At 40.7% G+C, this 24,185-nt stretch overlaps 1 protein-coding gene across 1 annotated transcript in view; it reads right to left on the bottom strand.

Annotated features, from left to right (window-relative positions):
• The window catches only part of LOC121925876 (heparan-alpha-glucosaminide N-acetyltransferase-like), a 176,695-nt gene that overhangs the window by 150,134 nt on the left and 2,376 nt on the right, over nucleotides 1-24,185 (bottom strand). Inside the window, exons 2-3 of the mRNA XM_042458448.1 lie at nucleotides 20,090-20,226; nucleotides 16,669-16,796 (exon numbers count right to left, since the gene is read on the bottom strand). Coding sequence (XP_042314382.1) covers nucleotides 16,669-16,796; nucleotides 20,090-20,226 — 265 coding nt within the window. The remainder of the gene's footprint in view (nucleotides 1-16,668; nucleotides 16,797-20,089; nucleotides 20,227-24,185) is intronic.

Below are 24,185 nucleotides of genomic sequence, written 5' to 3'. Positions count from 1 at the left end.
GAGAAGGAATAGCCTTCCAAACACTTTGTAATCTTGTGGAAGGAGGGAGAGTAAAACAGCCAGGTGGAATAGGAGCAGGGACAGAAATGGGTTCACTAACATGTTTGGAAGGAGTTCTCAGCCTTTTGGCTAAGATCAAATGTAGTACATGATTGGAAGGAGAGCTGCCAGCCCAGCCACCATGACATCTTGCTCAGAGTGCCCTCAGACCTGGCATCAAAACTGGTCTGTAGAACCATGGCCAATCAACATAGATTTTGCAGCATAATTTTTATAACATGAACCATCATCAGTCAAACACATTTTCTTACATTGTGGAAACTCCAAAAAGATTGACACATTGGCTCAGTTCTGAGTAACATGTTCATATCTATAGTCATATAATCATATTATGGCTTGTTTCCCTAGTTTGTTAACCAAAGTGAAGCCAGATGTAACAGGAAACTGTGTTAACATAAACCATGATTTTATTGTTGAAGCTGGTATCAAGAGAAGAAAAGGAAGCAGTGCTCATGATCCATGGCTTCTGAAGCCCTGGTCATTTGTCTCAATAAACAGACATTTTTGTTATCAGGATCATTCTTTTTTTCTGATCTCTTCACTCAAAATATATAGCATCCTTTCATCTTCCTTGGAACTGAAGTACTTCGGTTACGATTGCCTTCTACGGTTCCCTTTGCTAAGTCATTAATAACTCATGAATGGATCTGTATCTTCTGAACCATGGAGATACTTCTGTCAAACATCTTCACAATCTTTGTTGGCGTTATTGGTGAATTCTGTCATAGCTTTACATGTTCCTTCAAGCAGGTATCATTTCATTGTCCTTATACTGAGGGTGAGAAGCAATGACCCATAAGTACTATCCACTGTGACAGACACTACAGAGTGGATGATCCCATCTACATGTTGGCTTCATTCTACTTGAAATCCTTCTGTCGCTTCCTCCATCTTGTGTGACCTGCCTTGGGAATTACTAAACAGGGCACAGTTTTGACCATATGAGTTCTGCATAAAACGAATTTAAGTTGCATAGAGACAGAATATGGCAGCTATCTCTGTACCAGAGGCTTAAGCCAGGTTGAAACTGAGTATTTTTCCCCTGCTGATTCTGGATATATCATCATCAAAACAAAAATTCCCAGTACTTCTTTGTAAGAAACTATGAACATCTATACAATCAATACATGTGTTCAGTATTGATACGAATTCAGAAGAAGGTAGCTCCAAATTATTCTGGGTACCTTTTGTGACAGAGAATAGAAAGATGTTTTAAAAAAACGTCTCTCTGAATTAAGTTATGAGATACAATCTCTTTCATTAAAAGGAGTGTGGGAGTTCTTGCCCATTTGGAATGGTTCCAGATCCATCAAGTTAAGGTCCAGGAAAAAAAATCTTCTTCTAATGTTCTGTCTTGCCCAGAATACAACCCCCACCAACTCCCACTTCAAAACGACTGTCATTGTACTGTTTCCATTTGAATATTCCTGATATCTGAAAAACCATGTCATGTAATACATCATTTTTATAAGGCACATTTCTATGGCGCGTTACAGATGGGCCTAGGACCTAAGAGGCGCCGTCCTTGTGCCGCGATTACGCGCGAGGGGCGGTGCTTCCGGATGCGCCTTGCCCCTCACGCGTAACTGATACATCAAGATAGCAGCGGCCAAAAAGATGGGTGCCGCCATCTTGACGTAGCAGACGCTCTGCGTCTGCACGTCCCAACCCAGAAGAGACATTGCGAGTGCGCGCTTTGGCACTTGCGACGTCTCTTCCGGGTTGCCGGAAGGAGTGCGATTTTCGCGCTCCTTTTTTCCAGCGCGGAGGAGTCACGCGGTTTGACTGCTGCGGCTCCTCCACACTGCAACCGGCAGCGGCCTGAGACCGCCCCTTTTGGGCGGTCTGTAACGGGCCAAAGCTAGGTGGGTTTTTTTAATGTGTTAAGCTGCCAGGGTGAAACCATGTTTCCTCTATGATTTGAATTTTCCCTTTGGAACTCCATAGTGATGCAACATAAAAAAACAATAAAGTCTGAATGATAACTACATAGGATTTGTAGCCTGAATTTATTATTTTGTGCCTGTGTGCCTTGATCTTCCAATTTTTTCACTACACTAAAAGACAGCAAGCAGATATTTTTGACAATGACAGCTTTAAAAAGGCAGTCAAGACAGATCTCTTCTGACAGGCCTTCCCAGATTAGCATCTCAGTCACCCCCATTGACTACCCTGTCTTGCCCGTTTTAATAATTTTAACAGGATTGTTTTATTTTTATTGCTATTGTTTATGATTTATTGGTTATGGCAGATGAGTGGTTTTGGGGGACATTGTATTTTATTGTATTTTAATGTTTTAATGTTGTTAGCTGCCTCAACCTTAATGGAGAGGCAGGGTATAAATATATTATTATTATTATTATCATCATCATCATCATCATCATCATCATCATCATCATCATCATCTGTAGCAGGGTCATTGAAGGGTCACTCAGCCTATAGATTTTATTGCACTTTTGATACATAAAAATATGAGGGGTGGGTGAATCAGGGGCCCATGGGGTAGTAATAGAGGGGAAGGGACAGTTTGAAAATGCCACTATGTTCTTCACAATATATGTATATTATTATGTGTTCAGGGTGAAGTCAGAGCAATTTTGTACATTTCTGGTGTAATTTTTGATGAATTGAGGGGAGTTCTTTTTCTTTCTGATATTCACTGTGTTCTATCCATAGCCAAATGACTAGGAACTATTAAGTCACAAGCATTCTCTCGCCTTCCACCAGAATCCATGCAGAAGTTTTGTAACTGTTCCAAACTTATTTACAAGGGGTGGGCCCTGTCTATATGCATAAACACATATGTGCCTGAATGGCCTGGCACCTAAAGAAAACAGGACTAAAGACCAACTTACTTGAGAGTCAGTGGTTGATTTACTGGCATGCATACATTTTAGTTGCAAAGTTAGATTAATATTGGTCCTGAGAAACCTGTTTGGCCTTCAGTGTTAAATTCTGGAGAATCTGCAATTTGATGTAGCCTCATTTGTATGGAGAGACCTTTAAAGTAATGTATTCAGTGACCCAGGGCTGGCTCTAGGTAATTGGCCACCCTAGGCGAGAAATATTTTGGCACCCCATCACCCCTCATAATTATTTTCACTCCTTGATTTCCGCTGTTTCGTTTGTTAAAGCTAAACATAACATAAAACGTAGGTTCCAATCTCTCGTCATAGTACTGAGAATTAGTCAAAAAGTCAATTAGGTTTTTACAGGTTAAAGACTTTTTTATTGCTGTGACATCTGGAATGGAGTTTCAATAAATGATTTCTGATTGCGTAATGATAAAAGACATATGATACCGGGCGGCTGTGTGCCCCCTATCCCCAAAGATAATGTAATAATAAATAGAGTACTCACCTAAACAACTAAAACTTCCTCTTTACTTTAAAACTTGTCATAAGAATGCAACACAGTACTAAACGTACTAGGCAAACATTCAAAATCAAACACAAACACTGAAACACTATTGCATGATAATTACCAAAAAAGCAAAACACGTAAACAGACTAGTTTGTTTGTTGTAAACAGTAAACTCAAGACGACTGGGGCCTGGCATTCTGTGTTGTGGCATCAAGGGTAAAGTGGGTGGGTGGCGAGAGGAGAGGGGGCTGTTGACCTTGAGGTTACATTCAAGGCGCATGCGGAAGGCGGATGATGTACCATGTGACAGTACCATGGATGCAGGGGGGCACACATTTATGCTTTGGCCATTGTATAAAGAAACCATCATACAGTAGCTTGCTTTTACGTTGCTTGCTGTAATGAATTTTCACTTTAATATTGTTTAATTATGCAAAAAATATACAAAAAACCCGCCAAGCCGCCCCTAAATTTTGCCACTCTAGGCGGCTGCCTAGTTCGCCTACATGGATGAGCCGGCTCTGGAGTGACCATTCATGGTGTTTTCCTCCATTTCAGGACTCCCTTGTTAACATTTTAAATTTTACTCTGTAACGATGGAATTGCATATATCACACTCTTGGTTAATAGATTTTACCTGTTTTACCAGACACTTTTGATCAGGGGATAACCTTAACATTGGCTTCTCTTTCAGCTCAACCAGCTGAACAAATAAGTGAGAACAACAGCTAATCCTCTGGTAGTCCTGTGGCCTTTTGTCTCTGTTTGTCTCTTCTGCTACTTGCCTGCAAGGACCACATTTGTCATCAGACCTCTCAGTGAGCTTTGCCTGCTGTGCTAAATTAGATATTGACCGGATGTACCAGTTTAATAGTATAAACTTGCAGTGAGAACAATATGAACTCCGCTGCAAAGAAAGGCCATGAACTTGCTTTACCCCAGTTGCATCACATGGATTAAGTGTAATTAAATAAATGAATGCTTTTCCCCATATATGCCTGTGTTAACATATATGGATAGGAAAAAAAAAAAGGAAGGATAGATTAACCTGTAAATATGGAAAACTATGAGGCAGGACACTAGCCAAATAGACAGTCCTAGCACTTTGTCAGAAATAACAGTTTAAGGGGATTTATATCAAGAAGAAAGATCGATCCATTCTGCTTCATTTGCTGGCCCCTTTGAAATGATTCTTTACAGTTCAGAACTATGGCAGCTTGTTTTGTTGCATGAGAACAAAGCAGGTCTTGGAAACATTACACTTTTTGGTGTCAGATCCCACAGTCACTAGGTCAGCAGTTCTGCAAAGGAGGTCTAATGTTGGTTGCCTGTCCTTCCAGCATGAAGCAGAAAATAGCGGTTGTACATAGAACTGAGGAGGTTAGTACAGCGCGCCCGCGCCATACCTGGGCGCGCCATACGCGGGCGCCATACACGGCCTTGAGCATACGCGCTCAAGCCATGGGGCGCACGCGGGGCGGAAGGGGCGGCGCGTACCATTCAATTGAATGGGCGCGCACACCTGTTGCGCCCCGCGCGCCCCCCGCCACCACGCACGAGCCCCATTGTTTTCAATGGGGCTCGAGCATAGGCAGACAGAGCCAGCAAAGTGCAGTGATTTCAATGTTGGACTAGGATCCCGGAGACCAGGGTTCAAATCCCTGCTAGGCCATGGAAATCAACTGGGTGACCTTTGGCAAGTCACACACTCTTGGCATCAGAGAAAAGCAATGGCAAACCCCTTCTGAACAAGCCTGGCCAAGAAAACCCCATTATGGTTTTGCCCCAGGGCATCATAAGTTAGAAATGAGTTGAAGGCACATAACAAGTACAGTGCTACCTCGGGTTACGAAATTAATTCGTTCCGCCGCTCCGTTCGTAACCTGAGTAATTTCGCAACCCGAAAAGGCTTTCCGTTAGCGCTGGAAAGCCGCTAGCCGCGCTTTGCGTTTGAATTTCGCGCCGAAATAAATTTCGTAACCCGAAAAAAACATCGTATCCCGGAACAGTTTTTTCCAATCTAACTTTTTCGTATCCCGGAAATTTCGTAACGCGATCAATTCGTATCCCGGGGTACCACTGTAGTTTTAGAAATAATAAAATAGTGGATTGTGATTCTAAACATGGCAGCCATCTTGTAAAAGCTTCTCTTCAATTCCAAGAGGAAGTCCAAAACATTAAAGTTCTGGCATCCTTGGCTACATGACCAGCAAAGAACCTATGTATCTAAGAACAACACCTCAGTTTGAATGAAGTGCCCAGGAAGTTTAGAAACAGAATTTGAATTTTCGCCATTTGCACAGGCTACATTTTCCGTATGAAATGGACACACTGAGGATACCCAGCTGGATCCACATGAGAAGCATCCTGGAGTCCCATATGTCTCCTGTAAGAGAGTGGCTGAACTGCTCATCTGAGAACACAAGGGGAAGCCGTTGTAACAACAGAGCCAACATGTTGTAAAGCCTGAAATTGTAAATTAGAATAATTGCCTAAATAAGTACCTATTCAATTTCACTGTTTTATTGATAATTTCTTAGTGTATTTTAATCTAACAAATTGATTTTATAGTTTCTGTTTAAGTAAATGTGCCCATAACCACTTTGAACAGAAGTGCTTCCGAAAATACACTGAAGGAAGTGTTCAGTAACATAGCACTTACATTCCTTGTTAGAACACCTTTAATCTTTTCCTACCTCATTTCTCTATTACAGTAACTCACCAGTACCTTCAAAACAAACACATTGTTCACTCTAAAGTCCACAAATTAAAATTTGCACTTACCAATAATTATCTTAAGATTTGATTTATAAATATATATTACAACCGTTCCCATTCTTTTGTGGCTCTCCTTATTTTCTAGTACAGTCAGCTTTCCATATGCAAGGATTCAAGCACTCACAACTTAAAATATATATATTGCCATTTTATATAAGGGATGTCATTTTACTATGCCATTGTATTCAATGGAACTTAAGCATCCACAGATTTTGGTATCCACAAGGAGTCCTAGAACCAAACCCTGGTGGATACCAAGGACCCTGAATTTTTGGATCTGAATGAATCTGAATTTTTGGCATGATGGTTTATGTCTCCAACTCATTCACAGAGATCAGGAGTGGGCCTTGTGCAGTCCTCCAGATGTTGAAAGACCTCTCCTCATTCTTCACTATTGACTATGTTGGCTAGAGCTTCTCAGAGTTCTGAACTTTATCGCACCCGTTTTTTTCATCGTTACGGGTACAGAAAGAGGACGCATGTGACCGGCCAAAAATGGATTTTATCGCACGCCAAAGCATCCTCTAAAAGGCCCCATTCCATCCCCTGGCACCAAGCCATCCCCGTTCAGTGCTGAGACACGTAAAATGTTCTGATCAGAAGTTTTCCAGCCAAGGAAAATGGCGCCTATCAGCACTGAACAGGGATGGCTTGGTGCCAGGGGACGGAATGGGGCCTTTTGGAGGACGCATTGGCGTGCGATAAAATCAGTGTTTGTCTGGTCGCGCGTGCACACAAGCATCCTCTTTCTGTAACCGTAACAGAGACAAAAACAGGTGCAATAAAGTTCTTAGACTCAAAAAGTGGAGAGCCACATGGTTCCTACCCCTGATGGACAAGGTGCTCACCAATGTCACCTGTTCTTTCATAAGATCCATTATGGGTTTTGTATACAATATTGTCTTATTTCATTTGGCCTTCTTTATCCTCTAGACGAGCACTTCTAGGACCGGTAAATTTTCCTCAGCATGCCAAGGACTGATGCCATATTTGTATGCATTGTTTGCAATTTTTTTTTTCTTTCCTGAAAATTCTTCAGGGACCAGAAGCTAATGGCTCATGCATCAGCACTGATCTATGGACAAGTAGCTTGAGTAGCAGCACCCTCAATCATTTGTTTTCCTTGGTTTATGAATTGCCTAGCGAAAGAATATTTAAAATGCAGAAATGCTGTTGTACGCTACTCTTGCCCCTACAGAAAAGAGTAGGGTGTGGACCAAAATCAACTCCTGTAACTGAACTGTAAAATTAAAATATCATAGCAAGCTGTTCTGGACAGTTCACTAATGCATCCAGTTCATTGCAAAACTACAGGTGATGTGTAAGGTCTGTGCTACAAATTTCTGACAGCTGAAAACAATCACATACATGTGGATTTCAACTGAGTGAACAGATGACTTGAAGGCATGTACACATAACCTCATCTCAAGAAGCTGGGTTCTCAGAAGCTAGGGCAGAGGCATCAAGAATACTGGAAGAATTGCAAGTCGTGTTCTTCATACATGAGTGTCTATGTTTCCATTTGCAAAATGGTAAAGTGTGAGTACTCTAAATTTAAACAAACAGCATTAATATTCACAAGTACAGTCTGAGGCCAGTGGAGAATCAAAAATACACCAAGTCCTCAGAAACACTGTGTGCTGGGTGACATCTTTCCTCACAGCACTGAAAATGGCTTTCTCTTTTCTTTGAAAAGACAATTTCACTTGCCCATAAAATTCACCTTCCCTTTGTCAGTGCCATTCATGAGGACTTTGTGGCATGCCTTAAATATTCCCATCTCTAACATATATCATCTTGCGGCCTCTAGAGCCAACAGACTGTCAAATTAGGGCTACTCTCTTGACAGCTTTATGACATGTAATCTTGCTCACAAAGAAAATGGTCTGAGACCCCCTGCCTGTTATGGCTGTCAGAGTAGAAATGTTTTTCATGTCTCTGTGATAAGTTTACATCCCCAAGCAGAAGAAAATATGTCTGCCATCATTTCCAAACACAATCCAAATCTCCATATACAAAGCAGATTAGCCCTTCTTCTGAACATTTTTAATGTCTATTTTAAAGGAAGAAACTGGCAGAATCTCCTCTGAGTATTCTTTCCTTTAAAATGCATGGGGTCACCACAAATCAGCAAGTGTCTTGAAGGCAAATACACACATATGTTCAATAGCAGTAGTGATGTCTGCTTATTTAGATTCAAGCTGAAACAATGTTGTTCCCCAAAATTTTACCAAGACAATGGCACCCCCCTCAATCACAACAAAGAAGAAACAATTTGCAATATTTTTTTAAAAAAACAAAGCACTTGGTTGTGGCTGTTGTTGCATGTGTCTCCAACCCTTTGCACAATGCAGTTTCTTTGCATCCCTATAATATTACTTGACACTGTTGAAGTGTTTTAAATGAGTGAAAACATTCTGCATGTATCAGCAACCCTCTCAATGCTTTAAAGGAGAGCCAGGCCACTTTTGCAATATGGTCTCTAACGCCTCTTCCTTTCCTGAATCCCACTTAGGCCTCTGGGATTTCTCTCTCCATGTATGGTTGCAGTCTGTGTTGCAGAATTTTGCTTGCATGGGAAATTAATGCTATGGTCCTATCATTGCAGAAGTCTTTTGTGTCTCCCATTTTTATGGATGAGGATGTATATTGATCATTTCCAGTTTGTTGGCCATCATTCCTAGACAATGAGAAAATGGAAATAGAAAAAGAGTGCTTGTAGCTTGGGTCAAACATCAATCAGGATGGAGACTGCAGTCAAGAAATTAGAAGATGATTAGGAATGGGATGGAACGCTATGAAAGAATTAGAAAAGATCCTAAAGAGTAAAAATATACAGTTAAAGGTAAAGGTAGTCCCTTGACATGAATATCTATTGATAAGCAACTGTAGAGGGCAGTGCTCATCTTTGTTACTAAGCCGAAGACAACTACAGTGGTCATGTGGCCAGCATGACTGCACTGAATGCTGTTACCTTCCCACCAAATTGTTACCCATTTGTCTATTTGTATTTGCATGCTTTTGAACTGCTAGGTTAGCAGAAGCTGGGACTAGTGACAGGAACTCACCCCATCATACAGCACTTGGACCTCGAACTGCCAGCCTTCTGATAATCAGAATTAGCATCTTAACCACTAAGCCACCATATCACCTTGAAAGATACACAACTGAGCACTAAAGTTAGAACTGTACAAACCATTGTATTCCCCATCACCATGTGTGGATGTGAGAGCTGGACAGTTAAGAAAGCAAACAAGAAAATCAATTGATTTGAGATGTGCTTCTGGGGAAGAGTGCTGAGGATACCCTGAACAACTAAAAAGACAAACAAATGGGTCCAACAATAGATCAACCCTGAACTCTTCCTGGAAGCCAAGATGATCAAATTGAGGTGGTCATACTTTGGCCACATCATGAGAAGGCATAACTCATTAGAAAAGACAATATTGTTAGAAAAGATAGAAGGAGGAAGTAGAAAGAGAAAAAGACCACATGTTAGATAGATATACTCAATTAGGGAACTCACAAGTCTGAATTTGCAGGACCTAGGCAGAGCAGTGGAGGAGAGAGAAGCTTGGAGATGTTGCCATGAGTTGGGGGAAGTTGAAGGCAGTTAACAACAAACAGGCCAGTGTTACCAACACATAGGACAGCTGGAGAATGTGTGACCTTCCAGATGTGGTGGGAACGGGATTCCCAACATCTCTAATGTCTGATCACACCAGCTGGCTTCATAGAACATATATTTCATTAGCATCAGGAGAGACACAGGTTTCCTACCCCACCGTACAGTTTTCCAAATTCCATTGTTTATATCTTCACTCTGAATTTTTAAGCCTGAAGGGAGCAGGTCTCTGTGTTGGGCACACAAGACCAAGCCACCCAGCCCCTGAATCCTCTCATATGCAGAGGAGCAGAATCAGTCTCTTGCTTGGTACTGAAATAGGGTGGTGGCGGCAACTGCTAGCTAGGACAATTCTTGTGTACCCCACCATCTCTTTGGACACAATGACTGTGAATATGCATGTGGCACATGCAGAGGATTTGTGGAGAGAAGGGTCTTTTATCCTGCACCTGTCTTTTGGAGAAGAAAAGATGCTACTTGGGGCGTGCCTCAGCTTCTTTAGGACAAACTAGTCATGATATGTGAACTTGGTATAGAGGTTTGAGTGTTGGATTAGGACACTGGGAGGCCAGGGTTTGAATCCTCACTCAGCCACAGAAATCCACTGGGTGACCGTGGACTAGTCACTCTCTCTCAGCCTCAGAGGAAGGCAAAAACAAACCCTCTCTGAACAAATCCTGCAATGCAAACCCTGTGCTAGGCTCACTTTAGGGTTGCCATAAGTCAGAAATGACTTGAAGGCATACAACAACAAAAACAAAGAGAATAAGAGCAGAAGATAAATGCTTTCTTCTCCCCACCCCACCCCACACTCACACCCAGTACTGCATGCTTTAGTCTGCTTTGCCTAGTATTACATTTGGAAATACGGGTCATTTATTTGTTATTTTCTAAGCAAATATTCCCTTCTCTTTTTGCTGTTGGATTAGCCTAATTATAATCTCTCCTTTCTGTCTCTGTGGTAAACCATTTCATCAAAGGATGGAATTAAATGTTGCTTTAAAATTGTTCCAGTAGCATTACTTGGACTGAAAAGAGACAGGAACACTCAGTTTCCAAACCACGTTCTCTAATTCATATATATAAGCAAAACAAATAAAATGCCATATACAATTCACGCCAACTTTCAGTATCCTTGGGGTCCTCTTCCTTCTCAACAACAGCTTCCTTTTTCTTTAAAAGGTAGGGTTCTGTTTCAATAGATGATGAGAATAAGTAAACAAACTTCTGATCAGTGGTCTTCTTTATTCCAAAGCACAAAACAAAAGGAAATTTTATGCACACTGTCCTGTTTATTATGTTCCATTGATTCCTGTGTACTTCCACCATTTGGGCCTGGCATGCGTATGGAGAACTCTGATCTGAGTGAGACAAGGAAACTAGAGGTTTTTAAAAATGCTTTTTTGTATACATGAAACCTATTCCCCATATTGTACTGGTGATCTGGGTCCTTTCATTCCTTCTCAGTTCAGCCTATGGTTAGGAATTGTTTGTACTTCCCTCGTGTGGCAAATCATTTAATTGCAGCTATACAGTATCATGCTAATACCATGATTAGGACAACCAAAAAGTCACAAAACTTATACAGGCTTAAGATCTCCAGATCCCTCCTTCAGGCAAGAGATCATTTAAATATAATAATATAATTTATTCTATGAATGTGAGTATCCAAAACAGTACAACTCATGCACAGGAGAGGGGTATTAGGAGAAATCCAAGGTTTGTAGATTATTATTATTATTATTATTATTATTAAAATTGAGAATCCTAAAGTGGGAAGAACTCTCACAAATGATTAAATGAGGGTGAAGGAGACACAGTGGTCCTGAGATGCTGACTGAGGCTGCACTCATACTGCAGAAATAATGCAGTTTGATACCACTTTAACTGCCACGGCTCAGTGCTATAGAATTCTGGGAAGTGGTTTTGTGATACATTTAGTCTTCTTTGTGAGAGAGCTCTGGTGCCCCAACAAACCACAAATTCCCAAATTCCATAGTGCCGTGGCAGTTAAAGTGGTGTTAACTGGATTATTTCTGCAGTGCAGATGCAGCCTGGGTATTATGGGAAGAGAAAAGAAAAACAGAGAAGGGAAACAGAATGGAATATCCAAGGGAGGGGGAGGCCTAACTGGCTGGCTAAAATCCTGAAGAGAAGCACTTCACACTGCAACATTCTGTTGCATGCCCACTTATTGGAGCTAATTATTAATTATATGTGTATTGGAGAGCCAGTGTGGTGTAGTGGTTTGAGCAATGGACTACAACTCTGGAGATCAGGGTTCAGTTCCTTCTTCAGCCATGGAAACCTACTAGGTGACCATGGGTGAGTCACTTACTCTCAGTCCCTGAAAACCGTATGATAGCCTTAGGGTCATAGTAGGTTTGACTTGAAGGCACAAAGCAACAGCAAATTTATATTACCAATTCATATTCTATGTTTTCACATGTATGGCATGCAATAATTTAGCAGATCTAATAAAGGGCATGTCATATTTTGAATACCCTTCTCTTATCCCACAGATTATTTCTTCCTTTACAAGCATTTGGTGTTGTGATAGTTTGCCAAGTGGACTGACTTATGGTGACTCCATAATAAGGTTTGCTTGGCAAAAAAAAATTCAGAAGTGGTGCGCCACTGTCTTCCTGAAGGACTGACAGAGTGTGACACACCCAAGGCTTCCTTTGAGTTTTCATAGGTGAAAGAAGATTTGGACCCTGAGTTCCCAGAGTCCTAGTCCAACACTCAAATCACTAAAGCACATTGGCTCTCCTTATATAACACATTGCCAAAGTTTCTTGTCCCACATGTTGCATACTGCCCCCCCCCCCTTTTGACTCTGCAACAACATCATGGAAATAGTTTTCTTATTAAATTTATATTTAATATCTGTGTGGGGCCCCATTTTGGAATTTTTTTGATGGAGTCTAAATCCATGTAGGGTTATGTGAGCTGTCATACTAAGGCCCTATACAGACAGGCCAAAATAAAGCTGCTTCAGGTCACTTTGGAGGTATGGTGTTTCAATGATGCATGCATTCTAGGAGTCTGGAAGCTGCACCAAAGCTGCACTCCAGTCCTTATGTTCACCAGTAAGCCTGTCTTTCCACTTTCTTTGACTTTCCTTAATAATGTTCCCAAGTCTGTGATATTTTCTGCTAGTAGCATGGTGTCATCCGCATATCTTAGATTGTTGATGTTCCTTCCTCCTATCTTCACTCCTTCTTCTGAACCTAAACCTGCTCTTCATATGATATTTTCTGCATACAAGTTAGACAAGTAGGATGATAAAATGCAGCTCTACCTGACCCCTTTGCCGTTTGGGATTTATTCTTTTTCTCTATATTCTGTTCTGACAGATGTCTCTTGTGCTAAGTACAGATTTCACATCATAGAATCATAGAGTTGGAAGAGACCACAAGGGCCATCCAGTCCAACCCTCTGCCATGCAGGAAATCCAGATCAAAGCATCCCCGACAGATGGCCATCCAGCCTCCGTTTGAAGACCTCCAAGGAAGGAGACTCCACCACACTCCGAGGGAGTTTGTTCCACTGTCGAACAACCCTTACTGTCAGGAAGTTCTTCCTAATGTTGAGGTGGAATCTCTTTTCCTGCAGCTTGCATCCATTGTGCTATCAAATGTAGTGGAATTTCCATACCCTGAAGAGTCCTGCATTATTTTTCATGATCTATGCAGTCAAAACACTTTTCTCTAGTCTATGAAGTGCATGCTGATTTGTTTCCTGGAATTCCTTGGTATGCTTCATTATCCATCCTAGGTTTGCAGTGTGGTTCCTAGTGCCTCTTCCTTTCCAAACTCCGCTTTGACTTCTGGGATTTCTCTCTCCCTGTATGGTTGGAGTCTATGTTCCAGCATTTTGAGAATAATTTATCACAACCACACTGGCTCTTATTATCATTAATTAAAATCTGTCTATAGCCATACATTGTTCAGACACTAGGTGTCTCCGATCTCCCCTAGAGACAAGAGGTTGGCAGATTCCTTTCTTCACTGAGCTTCTAAGCCAGTGCTTCTTGTGTAATGTATGGATTTTATGGAAAAAAATTAAAATTAAAAATAATAAAAAAGAAAGAAAGAAATCTGATGTGGTAGACTGGATTTTATTTATTTATTTATTGCCACTGTGCCAGATATCAGTACCATATTTGGGGTGGGGGGGTTGTATTATAATTTTATTAGCAGAGCTCCTTGGAAATTTGCTGCAAACACCAATGGCTCACATACTGATCCATAGATGTTCCAGAATAGCTCTACTTTGACTATGTTCCTGTAAGACTCAGAATGTTTCAAACAGTTGACAGACAAAGACTTACTGGTGTCTAGGACATGAAAGGAGGAGATGAAAAGGCTTAATGAGCACAGTGTGGGGAGGGGGGTTAAAATCAGTGAGAAAGAAAAGGAGTGGGTCAGAGGGGGAAACAGAAGAACAAAGAAAAATGGGAGGGAGAGCTAAGAGGTTTCTGGCCCAGGTGAAACTGATACTTCTACTAGCATCTAATAAAGTTGAGGATTGGTACAAACTTACTTTGAAAATTTTAATGGTTTAAATAACTAATTGAGCTTTAAGACCAGCTCATGTATAAGGAGTTTCTGAAACAGTATCTTTACAAACTTGGTTACTCTGATGTATGTGATCTTTCATCATCATAATTGTCTTTCCAAAGATTAAGTTTTGGCTTCAGATCAACACAATGTGCCAACAGATTTGGAATATTTTTAGTCTGTAAACCTGTCCTATATTCTTTAGAATCCATACCAATCAAAGAAGCTAAGCTGTTATTTGCATTGGTGTATTAAGCTTGCTGTGCAAATGCTCCAAAATCTTATTCCCAAAAACTGACAAGCCAATACTTGGGAACATCTCATGAATAGATCATCACTCCCAATTTCCTAACAAAGGGCCTGAACAGATAGGCCAAAATAAAGCTCCTTTGGGTCACTTTGGAGGTATGCTGTTTATTTATTTATTTTAAATATTTTATTAGTTTTAAATATTTTGGAGGTATGCTGTTTAAAGGGCCTGGTGGCGCAGTGGTTAAATGGCTGTACAGTACTGCAGCCATTCACTCGAAACCACAAGGTTGCGAGTTCAAGACCAGCAAAAAGGCCCAAGCTCGACTCAGGCTTGCATCCTTCCGAGGTCGCTAAAATGAGTACCCAGACTGTTGGGGGCAAATTAGCTTACTTGCTAATTAGATTACTTGCTCTTCACCGCTATGATCTTTGGAATAGCGGTATATAAATAAAACAAAAACAAATTAATTATTAAAGGACATATGCATCTTAAGAAGCCAGAAGTTGCGCCAAAGCTGCACTCCAGTCCTTAGGTCTCGAGCATGGCCTTGGCGTGGCTTCTGGCCTCTTAGGACGCCGGCATCATTTAAACAGCATACTTCCAAAGTGATCCGAAGCAGCTTTATTTTGGCTTGTCTGTTCAGGTTCAAAAACAACTTATCTGTTTGTTTGTTTTTCCAAAAGGAAAATGGACTGATTTTAGCTTTTAAATTTCAAACCTTTTGCATGATGAGAACAACCATTTATAACCTGCGATTCTTCTTGATTTTATGTGCTTTGAAAAAAAAAGTACTTGTATTCCTCTTGCAGCAGTAAAATGTTTAGTGCAGTAACTACAAGGGACTGAAAACATACAGTATTGCTTTGTAATGCTGCAACATATCTAGATTGCATATCTGATGACTGGAGTGTGAACAAGTAAGGAATGATAAGTTAGTGCAAGACTACATTCCTCTTGAGTAGATACAGTTCAATGGACAACACCCAAGAGACACCAGCAAGACTAGCAAAGATAAAACATCATTGTACCCATCTGAGCCACATCTGGCTAACAATCTGCAAATGCAGAGACAAATATCGCATCTTCAGGGAGGCCAGCTTTTCATGTTTCATGTTCTGGGTCATTGTGTTTGATTTCACAAGAGTGATCTCACCTGAAGCCCAGTATGCTGTGATGCCTGACTAATAATCTTCTAGCAAGCTCCAGTAACATACTGTAAAAATAATACTACAGACTATTCAATATACCAAAATCCTCAATGAACAAATCATTCAATATGCCAGCAGGGAATGAAAATTCCAATATAAACAGCTGATAAAAAAGAATGGATATGGGATTTTTTAAATCTCAAATTCTAAATCACCTTGGAATCTTAAGGAAAGGCAGGATATAAAGACTTTTAGAATAAATACAAGGCTAAATCATATAGTTAATCCTAACCAGAGTAAACCCATTGAATCAACACCTTAACATTCAATAACTGATTCAGAGTTTCTGTTCTAGAATTAGGAGTTGGCTGTAGGCTGAAATAACTAAAAAGAAACACATTCTTGCTGAAGCTTTTCATAGAAATCCACATTCAAGCAAACTCAGGCGTGTTACAGATGGGCCCATAGAGGCGCCCTCGTTATGCGTGAGGGGCGGCGCTTCCTGACGTGCCTTGCCCCTCACGCGTAATGAGTACGTCAAAATGGCGGTGCCACATACAGATGGGTGCCGCCATTTTGATGTCACGGACGTGCAAGCATCCGGACTTCACGCATCGGAAGTGGTGCCGTGAGTGCGTGCCTCGCACCTTGTGGCGCCACTTCCTGAACACAGGAAGAAGCGCCATTTTGGCGCTTCTTTCTTGCTGCGCCCGGGAACCATGCGGTTTGGCTGCTGCAGTTCCCGGATGCAGCAACCGGCAGCGGCACAAGACCACCCATTTTGGGAGGTCTGTAACGCTCCTCAGTTTGTTCAACATGTTTGTGACACATTAGTCCATTCCCTTCATATTTTGACTTATTAGTGTGAATACTTACGAATGTAACTATTCACAGGATCTTTCTCCACACTTAAATTACAAGAGACTTTTGTTGCATTCTCTCCAGAAGGCTCAGGTTCAACAGACACCAAAAACTGACCTTGTTCGCCATATAATGCTCTCCATCTAAATAAAAGTGCACAGACACAAATCAGAAAGAGAACAAGTACAACACAGATTTCTCTGTGAATAGTATATATTTAACGCCTCCTGATATCTACATCCCTTTCTTACCTATTTATAACCTAATTTCCCCACAAAATTGGGTTTACTGTTTTTTCACTGCTCATTTCTCAGATAGTTTGCTCTGCTGTATTCATCTTTGGAGATATACAAACCCTGTATCTTCTGCTTCAAAAATGCAGATGTTCAACTCATTTTTTTCATGGAAGGTCTTAGACTGTAACCTATTGTTGTATTATTATATTGTATATATTGTAAAACAACAACAACTGTACTTGCTTTCTTCATTATAATTTTTTTTAACATGCAATTTGGTTCCTTAACATAATCTGCAGAGTACAATTCCATGTTACTTACCAGACAATGAGCAAAACTATTTCATGCCAAACCACTTCTCTGTTGTTATCCCTCTTTGCAGTGATGTTGCAAAGTGGATCACACTGCTTAGTAAATAAACATACAGCTCAAAGTAAGATTCCCAAGAGATATATGAGAGAGGGCTCCTGTTAGTTTAATGACTATGCATCACAAGCAACACCTGCTGAAATTCCCTCTTCTACACAACTATTAAAGGGACAGGAATTCTGTCCTTTATTTCACTGGACAATCCCAGGTCTCATAGAGGCTGTATCCACACTACAGAAATAAGCCGATTTGACACCACTTTAACAGCCATGGCTCAATGCTATAGAACAATTGGAACTGTAATTTGTTGTGGCAACTTTGTTACAATTCCCAGAATTCCAAGCACTGAGCCATGGCTATTAAAGTGATGTTAAACCAGATTATTTCTGCAGTGTGGATTCAGCCTGAGAGAAAGAAGGGCTTTCTCAAAACTGGGCCTTGTCTAGAAAGGTAGTCCAGAACAAGTCAGGGACAAGCAAGGCCAGGAACGGAACCTCTGAAATATCTTATTTTTGTTAAATAGTAAGCTGACAGACAGGAAAAGTTTTATCTGGTTTAGGAAAGGGCAGTGAATGGATGCTTTAAGGAAGACTGGAGAAACTCAATGAACAGGTTAGGCTCCAGCAGTACTATGGCTTTCCACAGAGAAGTAGTGGCCCAACCAGCAGGGTTCTAATGCATTTTGCAGAAGGTCTATGGTTTTGGTTTTCTCATTACTGGGTTTGACCATTTTAAACAATTGCCCTCTCAGTTTGGGGTTCCAGGAATCTCCTTCTTGAAACTTTCTCATCATATGGCAGAGCCCGAGACTGAATTTCGACTAGGACTCTGGAGACCAGGTTCTGAATCCCAGCTCAGCCATGTAAACCCACTGGGTGACACTCTCTCAGCCTCAGAGGATGGCAATGGCAAACCCCGTATGAAGAAACTTGATAGTTTTGTTTTAGGGTTGGCATTAGTTGGAAACAACTTAAAGGCACACAACAACAATAAAATGAGGCCAAACCCACTCAGCCTTCTATCCCAGCTCCTTCCGATTAACTCTTCTTCACTCCTGTTAACTGACCTGTTCTTCTGATAGTCAAGCATGACTTAAAACATATTGCCTCAAAATCTGCATCTTTATAGACTGAAAAACAGTGTGGTACAGTAGCTAGAGTGATCTGGATTCAGAAGTGAGAAAATCTAATTCAAATCCCTGTTGAGATTTAGCTACAGTTAAGCAATATAAAATTTGGTTATTTGTTTATTTAAAACACTTCATTTCTCAAGTCATGGAAATTTGTGACTTGAAGGCACTTGCACACGTGCACAGACACACAAATACAAGCACAATCACACACACACAAATGCACAGAGGAGTCATGGCTGTTGAAGTGGTTTGCAGAATGGCAAGGACCTGGGTGGCCCAACACCTCTGACTGTCAAGCATTTGCATGTTGCAAAAGCTCAGCTGTGCAAACTGAAAAGGTCTTGTATGCCAGAGGAAGTCTAGATGGCAGAATAGAGAAAGCGTGGAAGCATTAGCTTACGGATAAATTGGTAATATTTACAGCATGGATTTTAAAGGAATCAATAATAAAATGTACCACCAGGAGGCAATGGTGAAGCATTACACAAGCCATTGTGTGTAAATGTCACCATTTCTTTTTAAAAGCAATCTAATTTGTTAATGATTAACACAAACTATTAATTTGCACCCCTTCTCAATATTAAAAGCAGTGAATTAATTTTCCTATTTCCAGCTAACATGATTAATACATTGTATTTTGAAGCATGATCAACTCATGGTTCTCCAACTGCAGCTCCCATGAATCCTCATCATTGGATAGGTTGGCTAGAACTATTGCAAATTGCAATCCAGCACTATATGGAAAACTACACATTCCCCATCCCTGTTAGTGACTGTTGATATAAAGCATAAGGGCAAAGTGCAGCCCATGGGCCACATGTGGCCCCCCGAGCCATTTTTGTGGCACCAGAAGTCAAAAGGTTCCATTTTTGTTTGCAATTTTGGCAATATTTTTTTCATTTGGTGCCCCTAAATGTCCTCGAGTGGGTAATTTATGCCCAAGAGAGGGTTTTTTCTGAGATAGGAAGTGGCTTCAGCTCACTTTTTATTGCTAAAAAGCGGGCCTCTTTTTAACCAAAAATGGCCCAGAGGGACTAAAAACATGGGGGGGGGAAATCCATACACACCTAGATGTCATCTGGGGACATTTTTTATTATTTTTGTGGTGGTAGAAGTAGCTTTCCAAGATCTAATGTGGCCCCCTAGTTTCCACCTCCTGGCTTAGAATCCCTATGTTAGAACTGGTTTATACTTTCAACTAAATTAAATCAGAACTAATAAGAAGCATTTTGTTGCCTAATGCTTTGGACAAGATGGCCATCCCCCTTGCTTGCTACCCAGTTACAGAAGCTGGCTAGACAATCAATGGGGCAGCATTTTCCACTTCCTCTGTAGGCTGAATGTTTTTGACATGACTTTCATTCAAATATGCAATCCTGAAAAGACATCATTGCTTAATTAATGTATGAACTGACCTTCAGTTTGCACCATTTCCTACATAAGAACCTCTGCTTTGAAACAGGGACACAGACAGTTGGCACTGGTCCCAGGAAAAGATGTACCATCCATCCCATCTCTCTAAATTTAGCAACAGACATCATAACCACTCTCTAGTTTATTGCAATGCCAACATTTATTTCATATGATATTTTGTTTTCTCATTGTTCCAACCAAACAGGTTAGGCCCCTAGAACTTCTTTCCCCCCCCCCCCACCAGTCCTTCTTTGAAATTCATTTTCAACATTTTTGCACCATTTACCTGCAAACTGGGTCAGTAGCATTCACTTCTGTGAATACTGTGATTGTGAGAGCAAAGTGAGAACTAACAACTGCACTCATGTTAGAAGGTGCTCCAGTAGAAGCTGGTGGAACCACGAGGAAAGGCTGTGGCAAACACTGAGGAAAGAAAGGAATACAGTAGTTTATACGTTGACATGGGAGCAATAATTTGAATGAGAGAAAACTTTTCAGACAAGGGTGGATCAAGCCTAGAAAAAATGTCCCCCTTCATGGCTCCAGTCAACCTGGAAGAGGAGTGTTAAAGAGCTCTTTAGGACTTGCAAAGGGAGGTGCACAAGTCAAAATGGTTCCTTCCTCCCACTCCATCCTCCTGATCACTTGGTGGGAGATTTCTAGCGAATATATCCTAAAGGCAACAGATCCTGCCTGATCTTGGAAGTTAAATCGGGTAGGCCCTAGTTAGTATTTGGATGGAAGCCTGCCAATGAATATCAAGTGATGCAGGTTATATGTCAGAGGAAGGAACTGGTAAAACACCCCTGAATATTTGTTGCCCCAAAAAACCTTGTGAAATTCATATGGTCACTATAAATTGAGAGATGACTTGAAGGCATATACACACATAGAGAAAAGAAACACAAGTGACTCTCTTCTTTTCATCCTTTCTGAAAAAAATGTGTGTTTCAACCTTATAGTCTGTACCCCAAAACCCTAAGGCCATTCCTATGGATTCTGTAATATATTTCAGAGGATATAAGTAGGCCAATGCATCCCTCCTGGTCCATTTTTTATTTTCAATTGACACCCTCAATATTCTGTGGTTCAAGACCTCTGAACATAGGAAGACACTGAGCATAGGCCATTTTTAAAATTTATTTTAAAAGTCTGATTAAAATTACCAACTTTTATTGTCAATTTAATACTATCTATTCATAGGTTTATTTTTGTTTTCTGGAAAGGAGAGTCAGGACTGTCCTTTCACTAATACTTTTTGGGGAATAATTTGCAGCACAATGGCTTCTCTACTATGTATAAACACCAGCCTTGTCCCTCAGAAGATTTCACTGGTGTAAAATTGGCCTAAATGTAACCTCTTGGGTGAGTCACACTCTCTCATCCTTAGAAGACAGCAATGGCAAACTACAGTGGTACCCCGGGATACGAATGCGCCGCCTTACGAAATTTCCGGGTTACGAAAAAAATCCATTTAAAAAAACTGTTCCGGGTTACGAAGGTTTTTTCAGGTTACGAAAAAATTTTTGGTGCTTTTCGGTGCTATTTCACACGAAATCGCGGCTTTTCCCCATTAGCGCCTATGGGTTTTTCGGCTTGCGAAGTATTTCGGGTTACGAAAGCGGCGGCGGAACGAATTAATTTCGTAACCCGGGGTACCACTGTACCTCTGAACAAACTGTTCCAAGAAAACTCGATGATAGGTTCACCTTAGGGTTGCCATATGTCAAAAAGGACTTGAAAGCACACAGCAACAGCAACAACCCCAGTTATACTACCAGTAAAATCATATTTGGGCACAAGCAATGTTGAGACAGCTGAGGCCAAGGCAAGCAAACATCTTATCTGGGATCCTCTCCAGTGGCAGGATGTTACCAGTCACAATATTCAAGTCACTGTTGGTCATACATGCAGTTGTGCCTGTCTGCTGACCAGGCCTTAAACTAGCTGATTGCTGATGGAGCAAAGAAAAACTGATTGCTATAAGGGAGTGCTGAATACTCAAAAATGCAAAATGTGCAGTTAACAGTATCATCAGGTTAATTGATCATTGCAGTCATTTTATTCACATTGCCCTTATTTTCCTTCCGGATATCTTATGTGTCTTAGGACTTTATCACACTAGCTCAGAAACGGGATTTAATGTAGAATTAAAGTAGAAAAAACCTGCAAATGCGGGAGGTTTATTACATGACGTTTCTGCAAACCTGAAATAATATGAAAATAAAGCGAACATAAAGGGGAGAAAAGCAACACCTTTTTTACTTTTGGAACTTCCTAGCTCAGGCATGAAATCCACTAGATGACCTTAGGAAAATTACATGCTTTCAGTCACAGGAGAAGGCAATAGCAAACCACCTCTGAACAAATCTTGCCAAGAAAACCCTACTCACAATGTTTGTCTTAAGGTTGCCATTAAGTCGAAATATACTTGAAGGCACACAACACACACTCATCTTCTCTTTTACTCAGTTATCTGGGGTAGAGCCTACTGTACTCAATGGGAACTGCTTCTGAGTAAACCTGTACAAGATTGTCCTTTAGAAGGCCTTTTATATTGCTGCTGAACACCATCAAACATGTATAAATCCACTGAATTATGTAACAATCTCATGCACGTCTCCTCAGCAATAAGACCCGTTTGAATTCATGGAGATTTAGTGGCAGGTGGATGAAAGATTGCAATATTAAGGGACCACCACTGCATACGTAACATAGAAATCAAAAATATTCAACAGACTTAACTTCTGCATTAAAGCTGCTCCCTCAATAATATGAGGCAACTCCATATTTAGCATTCTTGGAAAGTCTGCCTGTGGCTTATAAACCACAATTTTGTGCTGTCAGAATTCAACTGTGGTGCATCACCCGTTCCAAAGCCAGCTTTGATGCCAAGAGCACTTAAAACTACCTCTCCTATTTCTGTCCTTGCTATTGACCTCATTTAGTGAGATGAAAGGAGAGAAAAACAATTAGTTTGCCCAGAAATTCTATTAGGTAGAAAAGATGTGGACATTTTGATCAATATTCAGTGGGTTATGGTCCCAACTGGAAAAGTGGAATCCTACATTGATAAATGCTCATTATTCCCCAAAAGTCACTGCAAAGAGATTAAGATCTTGAGCCAAAGTTTGACTGCTTACCAACTAAACTATTGCATTTAATCTTCTCAGGCAATGGACTAAATGCGTGTCTTATTCCATCATAATAATTATAAGGCAGCATGGCCAAGTCAGGAAGATATGCATTTAGTTCTGTCTCTTTACTTTCCCAGTTGTTGGAGAAAGGCTGAATAGAAATAAAATAAATACAAATAATAATTTATTTTTTAAAAAACAGGTATTGAAAAGTATCCCCCCCCCTCTGTTTTGCACAAATGTATCAGGAATGTAAAAGCACTGCTAAAGCACGGATGTGTGTGTGTGTGTGTGTGTGGAAAAAATAGTAACTGCTTCAGAGTTGTGATTAAAAAACGTAATGTTTTTAAGCTCTGATCTCAAGCACAGGGTATCACTGAGCAGAAGTGTTTGTAGCACAAATAAGATCATGTAAATGCCAGCTCATACTTGAATCAATATGTGTATATTTTGCTTGAAGTTTATATGAAGCTTTCTCATTTCAGGAAGCAGGAATGAGATGGGTACAATAAATAGTGTGCATTTAGTCTGAAAACCAGTGTGTGGAAAAATTACTTTTTTGGACTGCAGATCCCAGAATCCCCCAGACACTAGACTGTCTTGGCGGATTATAAAACCTGAAGTCCAAAAACTATTTTTTTAAAAAGCTGCTAAAACTCAGTCTGAAACTGAATGGCTATGATACATTGTTCAGAGGGTGCTTGCCTTTGCCCTCCTCTGAGGCTGAGAGAATGTGACTTGCTCCAGGTCACCTAGTGGGTTTTCATGGTCGAGTGGGGGTTCGAACCCTGGTATCCAGAGTCATAGGATATTTTCACATGGGGAAAAAATGTTAAGGAATTGTACTTATACCATCAGGCTTGTGCACTGGGGAAAAGATTTCCACACTACATCACCCTCTTATCATTCTTGAAACATCGTGGAAGCCTTGTGCTACTGGAATAAGTCATAAATGATTAAAAAGTCTGAATGGCTTGGCAGAAATGATTCCTTTGCACATTTGCAGAACATCCGAAAAGCAAGTACAATTCAATGACAATAGAAAATCTTCATAGTCCAACGCTCAAGCCTCTAGATCATGCTGGGTCCTGGCTATGTTAAGAATCTTTAGCCTGTATTGTAGATATGGGCAACTGTGGATGGGGGCCATTTTCATCTCTGTGCCATCTCCTCCCACAGTCCACACTGTCACATGCATTGCAACCATAAATAATGCCACGTCATTTCCAGTTTCAGTTTTGGTCA

This window comes from Sceloporus undulatus, chromosome 3 (genome assembly GCF_019175285.1).
Source record: "Sceloporus undulatus isolate JIND9_A2432 ecotype Alabama chromosome 3, SceUnd_v1.1, whole genome shotgun sequence".
Lineage (NCBI taxonomy): Eukaryota > Metazoa > Chordata > Lepidosauria > Squamata > Phrynosomatidae > Sceloporus > Sceloporus undulatus.
Note: the sequence above shows the minus strand (reverse complement) of the source record. Positions and strands in the feature narration are given on the sequence as shown.